The sequence below is a fragment of the Rutilus rutilus genome, assembly GCF_951802725.1.
Source record: "Rutilus rutilus genome assembly, chromosome: 3".
In the NCBI taxonomy this organism is placed as follows: Eukaryota; Metazoa; Chordata; class Actinopteri; order Cypriniformes; family Leuciscidae; genus Rutilus; species Rutilus rutilus.
In genome coordinates this window covers 39687167-39695945 of record NC_140211.1, presented here as the reverse complement: position 1 = coordinate 39695945, position 8779 = coordinate 39687167, and the positions used below count along the sequence as shown (strand labels likewise).

Sequence of the window (8779 nt, the reverse complement as noted above, 5' to 3'; positions counted from 1 at the left end):
AAAAAGCAATAATGAGTTAAAATTGTACAAACAAATCAGTAGTTTGCACCTTATACCATAATTTTGCAGCAATGGTATTTTTATGAATTTAAAGTTACGGTATAGATGCATATTTTACAGCTTTTATGGCAAACATTAAAAGCCTAAAAATCTATAACCTGTGATAACTGGATCAGCATTCAGCATCTGTACTAAATTTGGTAGTGTGATTCAAAGATTACTGTAATACGCAAGTGCATGTCATCAACTTGTGGTAGTAAGTGCACATTCATGATGAAATTGTATTTTCTCTCCATTAGTCAATGAGACATGTGGGTCAGCAAAGAGTGAATCACAAATGCAGTGGGGAATAACACAATCACTGCTCAACACTCCTAAAATGTCATTTGCAATATTTTAATTAGCCTACCAAAAATGTTTCATTATATTCTGTTTATTATTTTGCTGTTTTTTTGTATATATCAACATTTTGAAGAATGCATTTGTAAGTCAATAATGTAAATAATAATAATAATAATAAAAATGTGGATAAAAGAAAAATTCATAGTACATCTGTTTGTCATGTGAGGCTTGGAACATTCATTCAATAATGCTGCCATCTATTGGTCAGAGTGTGTGATGCATGGATGTTTTTTTTATATAAATATTTATATTAATATTTTTTTTATATATATTTTTTTTTTATTTATGTTCATTGTTTAAATATGTTTATGATTGTTTTACTGCAAACAAACATTTACTGAAATAATTCTGGAGAAAATCTCAAACTAAAATATGCGGAAAAACGAATCATGTGATCTTACCTTCACTTAAATATAGACAGATGATAAAAATGGGTGTGAATCGAGGTTTTATGTTGATTTAGGTAATAAAAAATAGCTATCTGTCAAAGTCCGTGTGTTATTCACTGAAAGTCGTTTGAAGCAGCTGAGCTGACTGTGACTGAGCGGTCATGTGACTAAAGAGGAAGCGGGCGAGATGAGCGCAGTGTACGGAGGAGTGGAGGGGTAAGTTTATAATAATAATAAAAACATGATTATGAAAAGGAATATAATCCATTTTAATGACATTTTAACATACAAACGCTTGTATTAAAAAGCAACACTGTGCTCTAAGCGTGTTCTTCCTGCCAGTCGTTTTGGAATGAACAAGCGAAAGTGACAGTAGCTTCAGAGTAATGATGAATGAGAGACTTTTCTTGGCAGTGGTGGGACACACTCTAAAGCAGTGCTGGTCTCTGCTGAGGGACATATCCTAGCTGAGACAGATGGACCATGTACCAACCACTGGGTGAGATGGGAGAACATCCTTCAATATGGACTGAAGTCACCTATTGTGTACTTGAGTCTGTCTACCTCATTTTCTGTTCTTTTATAGTTGGTTGGTGTTGATAAATGTATCAGTGGTATCCACGACATGGTCCAGAGGGCTAAAATCAAGGCAGGGCTGGACCCGGACACACCAGTTTGTTCATTGGTGAGGTGATGCATCGGTCAGTCATCCTCAACGCATTCCACTTCATCGGGTCGCTTTGACGTTGTCTACATTGTGTGTTGACAGGGCATGTCTTTGAGTGGTGGAGAGCAGAAGGCTGCTATCCAGAAGCTGATTGACGACATGAGGGAGAGATACCCTAATCTGAGTCAAAGTTATTTCATTACCACTGATGCCATTGGTGCTATGGCAACTGCCAGTGACTATGGTATTATATGCAGTGTATTTGCAACCAGAAGGAGTAAAGAATCTCAGGACACAACCGTCACCCATTCCTAACCCTTTCTCTCTGTCTTTTTGTCATAGGAGGAATAGTAGTGATATCAGGCACTGGTTCGAATTGCAAGCTGGTGAATCCAGATGGCACACAGGTTGGCTGTGGGGGCTGGGGTCACATGATGGGAGACGAGGGCTCAGGTAACCATGTGGAAAGAGAAACTGATTTACGTTACAGCACTGATATCACACAAACATCCAGTCTTATCTTAAAAAGATGTTATCTTATCTGTTATCTTACAAATGAATCTGATTTTATCATCCACCTCAATGAACTTATCGTACGTGGACAGCTTGGATTCAGTGTGTCCCTGAAACGTGTTGTCATGTGATCACTTAAACCAGGTTGCTTCATGCTTTTTACTGATCAGATAGCTGTCCATGGAAGTTTGGGAGCCCTGCAGTCCACATAATGTAAATGTGCACACCCTTTAGGATAGTAGTGTAAATAAGACACAATTTCGTCCTGTGCAATAGCTAAGCATTACCTACTCACGTAATGGGTAATCGTTGTACTAAAACAAGGGTTTGCCAGCTTGGTAAGAGTTGATCATTTGTCAAACTAGGAAAAAGTAATCCGTATACACTACTGTTCAAAAGTTCAACACAGTGTGCTTCACTCTGAAACCTATTCAATTAGACCACAGCCTTTGCCGTGTGATAAACGCTCTAAGCTTTATTGTGATTTTGTTTTCTGTTCGATTGACAGATGCTTTGCCAAAGGAATGGCGCAAAACACAATGTTAGTGGATCTTTTAGGTTCATTACAGAACTGTGGCGGGCCATTATTGTAATTAAGTCAGAAATAGACATTTTATATAGAGTGCAATAAAGCGGTATAATAAATCCATTTAAAAAAGGCCATTATTCATCTGTATGTGCTTGAAGTCTTTAACACAGGCAGTGTTTTAATCTTTGGTTTGCAGAAGTTACATACAAAAGTGTAACTTTTACTAGCTGATTCATGTGAAATATCAACCCACTTCTGTATATCCTTTAAATAATCATCAGATGATCTCTTCTCAGTGAACCGGAAATGATACAAGATGCTAAAATATAATGCAGAATTTTAGTTTGTCATCTAAAAAGAAGATGACGCTGTGCTGCTTCAATACATTGCATGTTACAGTTTAATTGATACAACTTAATGTAGCTTTTGGTCACGCTACACTGATACTTGATGTAAAAAGTAGTTAGCTACTGGAAAAGCTACACTGTTTTAAAAGCAACTGAGCTACTATCAAGCTACTGAAAAATCTAGTTAGGTAGTAGCATCGCTACTTGTAGTTAGCTTCTCCCCAACCTTGAAAAACTGTAATAATTAAAATCTTATTTATTCCTGTGATGGCAAAGCTGAATTTTCAGCAGCAATTACTCCAGTCTTCAGTGTCACATGATCCTTCAGAAATCATTCTAATATGCTGATTTGGTGCTCAAGAATGTTGAAAACAATTGTGCTGCTTAATATTTTTGTGGAAACCATGATACATTTTTTCCAGAATTCTTTGATGAATAGAAAGTTCAGCATTTAAAATATATTTGTTGTTTTTTTCTGTTACTTTTAATAAAATGAATGTGTCCTTGCTGAGTAAAAAGTATTAATTTCTTTAAAAAAATAAAACACCAGACATTTAATGTACATTCACATGACTTCATAAAGACTTAATTCTGTCCGATGTCAAAACTTACCAGGTCCAAACGTCAATCTGTGTTGGCCCTTTCTGATCTGATCACCCGAGATGGATGTTATTACCAAAGGTTAACAGGGCATACGCATTTTCTTTTTCTCTGTCCTTATCTTCCTGTAGCATACTGGATTTCTCACTTGGCTGTTAAAACGGTGTTTGATGCCAGAGATAACCTTGTCACATCCCCTCATGATATCACCTATGTTAAGAAGGCCATGGAAGAATATTTCCAGGTTAGGACTTGTTGTTCATTTAATTTCATCTTCTGCTTAAATTGATACTTGAATAGAAATGATGGTGTTTCCTTGTCATGTTCATCTCCAGGTGTCGGATTTGATGGGAATGCTTCCTCATTTGTACAGAAACTTTCAGAAGTCACACTTCGCAGGGTTCTGTAGGAAACTAGCTGAAGGTATGTTACTGATGTATGCATTGAGGTTGTGTGTGCATTACGCCACACGTTATGACTCTTTGTGTTTGTGTGTGCATCAGGTGGCAGGGCTGGTGATGCTTTGTGCCAACACATGTTCACGGAATCTGGAAAAGCCCTCGCGCAACACATTGTAGCTGTCCTGCCCAAAGTACACCAGGTAAACAAAACAAAAAAAACACCCATGGTAATACAGCCATTCTCACTCAGTTTATTTATCTTATCATTTGTCACTGTGGTCTCTCATTCAGGATCTGTTTTCTGGTGAGCTTGGCTTGCCTGTTCTGTGTGTCGGGTCTGTGTGGTGCAGCTGGGAACTGATGAAATCAGGTGCGTAATGTATTCATAGAGCTTTTCAGCTTCCCTGCAGACACATAATTAATCTCACATCTGAGAATGTTCAAAATAGTCATGTAGAAATGATGTAGTGATACAGAAATTGTGGCTGGTCATTTATTTTTTATGGCCTTTAAAGGGATGGTTCGAAGTAAAATCAACCCAGGGTCCTTTGCACCATGACCTCGAGCCAAACCCCCCCCCAGAAGCTTTTTTTTCCCTTGGTCGAACATTATTAAAGTTAGAGCTTATTTAGGGATATCAGCCGAATGGCTTAGTGCAGGCGCTAATGGAACCTAGATTGTATCTTGTAAATTACCCCACTAATAATGCCCAGAATGGTACCAAACCTATACAGTAGTACAAATAGGTTCTGTACTCATAAAACGAGGCATTGGAAAGTTTGTAAGTACATCAGGAGTTTATTTAAATAACACTTGTCTGATAGGTTATGCTACCACTAACCCGGACACCGACGTCACTTCACTGAGTTGAGAAAAGCACGTAAAAGTCCTGACAGAAAGCGATGCATAAGGATGTAGTGTAACGATGCCCAGTTCCAAGGAATGCACTAATATTTTGTTGGTAGTACCAGTTTGCAACAATTATTAGTTAACATTAAGTTGCATAAGCTAAGTTGCACGGTAGCACAAGCCACCAGGCAAGTGTTATTTAAATAAACTCCTGATGTACTTACAAACTTTCCAGTGCTTCGTTTTATGAGTACAGAACAGGGATGGAAATTAACTTTTTTGTCCACCGGCCACTGTGGCGGATGGATTTCAAGATCTACCAGCCACTCAATGTTTTTACCAGCCACTTTCTTGTTTTTAACCGACAATGTGTAACTGCATGTGAAAATTAATACTACAAGATCTACAATACTTTTAAGCAGTTTATTTAATCTCAAGTCTCAATGAAATACTGACATTTTCTCTTTCTCTCTTATATATATTTCTCTTTTTACCTGGATGTGGCATTTAAATGATTCGTGGTCTTTTATGGCTTCCAGTTTTAGGTTTTTAGTCCCAACAATGAAACTAGGGCTGGGCGATATGGACCAAAAGTCATATCCCGATTATTTAGGCTGAATATCGATATACGATATATATCCCGATATTTTTTCCGCAATGTGAGAGCAAATGTTCAGTCAAAGTCAAAGCCAAATATGACATGTCACAAGTAGTTTTATTGAAACCTGCTATTTCCACACACACAAATACTGTCCCCCTTTACTTAACATAAATTGTAAGAATATGACTAATAGTAAAGACTAGTACTAATAAATAAACATTAGGCCTATGCTAAAGCTATTGAATAGCAGTCCCAAACTAGTTTTTGTTAATACAATGTTGGTATGAGCCACTCGAGTCATTTAAAAATATAAAAAATAACACAAAGAAAAATAAAGTGGCATTTTGGGGTTAATATGGAAACGACAGTTACCATGGTGAATACACAATATTAACAATAACTGTTAATGAACCATGGAAACTGCTCCTGGTGAACAGAATGAAAATCATCCCTGCATTACTTTTATTTTGTGTAATTTACAACGTAACGGCGTTGCATGCTCGTAGTTTATTTTGCACTTTATATACAGTGAGGCGATACAAAGCGCGCGCCGCCGCATTTGCGCGTGCAATGGAAGAGTGTGCGCTCCGAGAACAGGATAACGGCTGACGTGACAGGACAAGAAAGTCCGAGGTGAAAGACTTTATTTCAGCGTACACTTATGTCCTCTAAAAGTGTCCGCCGTCTGTGTGAAACAGTATATTTTTATTTACCCGCCACGGTGGCCAGTAGGTGAAGCGAGTTTACCCGCCACAACACAAAATCACCCGCATTTGGCTGGTGGCGGGTGCTAATTTCCATCCCTGGTACAGAACCTATTTGGTCTACTGTAGAAGTTTGGTACCATTCTGGGCATTATTAGTGGGGTAATTTACGAGATACATCCTTGGATCCGTTAGCGCCTGCACTAAGCCATTCGGCTGATATCCCTAAATAAGCTCTAACTTTAATAATGTTCGACCAAGGGAAAAAAGGCTTCTGGGGGGGTCATGGTGCAAAGGACCCTAGTTTGAAATTACTCCGAACCATTCCTTTAACCAGTATGATTTTTTATATTATATTGAAAATGTAAGGTGTTTTGCCTGTATAAATAGTTCCAAACATTTTACAGTGCTTCAAGGTTTGATCAGGAATCAAAACATTTTAATGCACAGTAGAAAGGATGGATGACTTTGAAATGTATACCGTTTGAAAATGTTATTTAAAATATTACTTTTTTTTTTATAATAATGGGAAAAAAATGCAAAGGGATGAGCTTGGATCCTGGATCTTGTCAAATCGTCAACAATGAAATCCAGATAATTGAGTAATCCATGTACGAAGAACGGACCCTAGATGAGAAAAAGTAATGCAAAAGTAAACATAAAAGTAACAATGCAACAGTATTTTCCATAAAAAGTAAACTAACAGAATTATAATTTTTAATAACACAAAATTTTAATGCATTACTTTTAAAAGCAACTTTCCCCAACAACATTTTAAATAAAATCAGTTTGAGAAGAAATGTGACCTACACAAGCTTGCTTTTCTTGTAACTAGCACAACTGTTTGCTGCTAAATTACTGTTGTTTTAAACCTTGTGCATTACTCAGGACGATAAAAGACAGACTTGTTAAGATCACAGTCACATTAGGGCTGTATGATTACGGCAAAAAATCATAATCACATTTATTTTTGTCAATATTGAGATCAGGATTATGTAACATACATTTACTAATTGACTTCATGGAAACATCATGCATACTTTGACTATAATTTAAATAAAAAAAAAAAAAAAAAGTAATAAATGTAAATAAATCAATCAAATGCAATTATGTTGCAGTGTACTTCCAATACCTACTGCAAACTACTACACATTTATGGAAGTGCGGAAGCTAGGGAAAGGCTGTGCTGATATAATATAATTATAATATAACACACGACAAAGTTTAAACCGAAAAGAGAATGCAGCACAATAATCTTGATTATCCCGTTTTCATAAACGTTGGAAGCCAAAATCGTAAATTGAAATAAAATGAGTTTAATCGCCCAGCCCTATTTCACAAGAACTAAACATTGTGTTGTGGATGTGGCGTTTTTGTGCTGCAGGTTTCACTCAGGTCCTCTCACAGGCTCAGGCTCAAGGTTTCAGTCACTTCCGTAAGTACAGCCTGCTCACTTTACGTCAGTCGTCCGCTCTGGGTGGCGCTAAAATGGGGGCACAGAATGCAGGAGCCACCCTCCCGCTGGACTACTCTGCCAACGCCAATGTGTTTTTCAGCCACACCTTCAATCAGTGATCGGGAACAAACAGACCTGAGAGTACAGATGCCACTACAGTCTTATGTTGATGATCTGAAATGAAAACTTCCTGTTTTTGATATATCAAACTGATATAGAAATGTTTCCAGACTTTCCTCTTGGTGGTGCTGTTTCTAAATCACCCATATCTCATCAATCAACAAACATTGTGAATGCATCCTGTTAAATGCACATATATACATTTCTGAACATTTCTAACACTATAATCTTTGGAAACATTTTGGTAATTAAGGTAAAAAAAATTAAGTAAGATTACCATGGATTAATTTTGTTAATAAACATTTGCAAAAGCAATTTTTTATTGTCATTAAAACCTTTAGTTTTGCTATAGATCATTTGAAAATAAAACTTTATCATTTTTATTTAAATATAAACTCTAAATATGTAAATATATAGTGTAGCAATGACGTGTTTCTTGGCTGAAGTAAAAAAAAAAAAAATTATTTGCAAGGAATAGTAGAGTTGGGTTCTTGGACTCGGGCATGGACTCAAGTGCAATTATGAATGAACTCGGATTCAAACTTGACAGACTCTGATATTTTGGAAAAAATAACAACATGTAATGAAAATAACAAGACATTATTAAATGTCTCTCACTCAAACTCAAGTGGTTAAGGACTTGGACTTGACAGGGTGGACTCGGGCCCAACACTAGGGAATAGTCTAAGACCTTCCTCCACTGATGATCGCAAAAATGCTTGCTTAACCAAAATAGTTTAGTCTCGGTTCTGGAGCTTTACCCACAGCTGCTGGAGTACCCAATCAAGATATTCAAATTCAAGTTATGTTTAGGCCAAAAAGATGTGATGTAAATGTAATGTTCTGAAACAAATGACTGTCAGCATCAGTTCCTAACCCCAAACATCCCCTCCTCTTCTCTTCCTTATCACCACATCCTGTGTGTGACCATACAGTCAGATGTAAAAGACCCGCCTCTATTTGTCCTTGTTACAGGATGTACCAACACTAAGATCGTGCTGATCGTCACGAGACTTATTTGGAGACGTGCAGTATTTTAGGCAAGCTGGTCTTCTAGGAACTTAAGCAATGAATGTTGAAAACCGGATCAAAACATCCATGATTTATGCATTAGTAAACCATTCAGCATTCATGAGTGGTTATGAAAAGGAACAAGTGCTGTAAGATCATGGGAACATAATGTGTCAGCAACAGTGTTATT

General features: G+C 37.1%; 1 protein-coding gene across 1 annotated transcript; it reads left to right on the top strand.

Moving 5' to 3' along the window:
• The first annotated feature begins 920 nt into the window (after positions 1–920).
• On the top strand, positions 921–7893 carry nagk (N-acetylglucosamine kinase). The gene is made up of 10 exons (XM_084404508.1): positions 921–1007; positions 1206–1290; positions 1378–1476; positions 1561–1702; positions 1801–1911; positions 3579–3691; positions 3783–3870; positions 3951–4048; positions 4140–4218; positions 7387–7893. The coding sequence occupies exons 1-10, from the start codon at positions 979–981 to the stop codon at positions 7575–7577; spliced, it is 1035 nt and encodes a 344-aa protein (XP_084260634.1). The 5' UTR covers positions 921–978; the 3' UTR covers positions 7578–7893.
• Positions 7894–8779: the final 886 nt, after the last annotated feature.

Coding starts and splice junctions, on each gene's coding strand:
- nagk (XM_084404508.1), top strand. CDS start 979: ATGAGCGCAGTGTACGGAGGAGTGGAGGG. Junction 1,291..1,377: donor GACCATGTACCAACCACTGG/GTGAGATGGGAG, acceptor GTTCTTTTATAG/TTGGTTGGTGTTGATAAATG. Junction 1,477..1,560: donor ACACACCAGTTTGTTCATTG/GTGAGGTGATGC, acceptor GTGTGTTGACAG/GGCATGTCTTTGAGTGGTGG.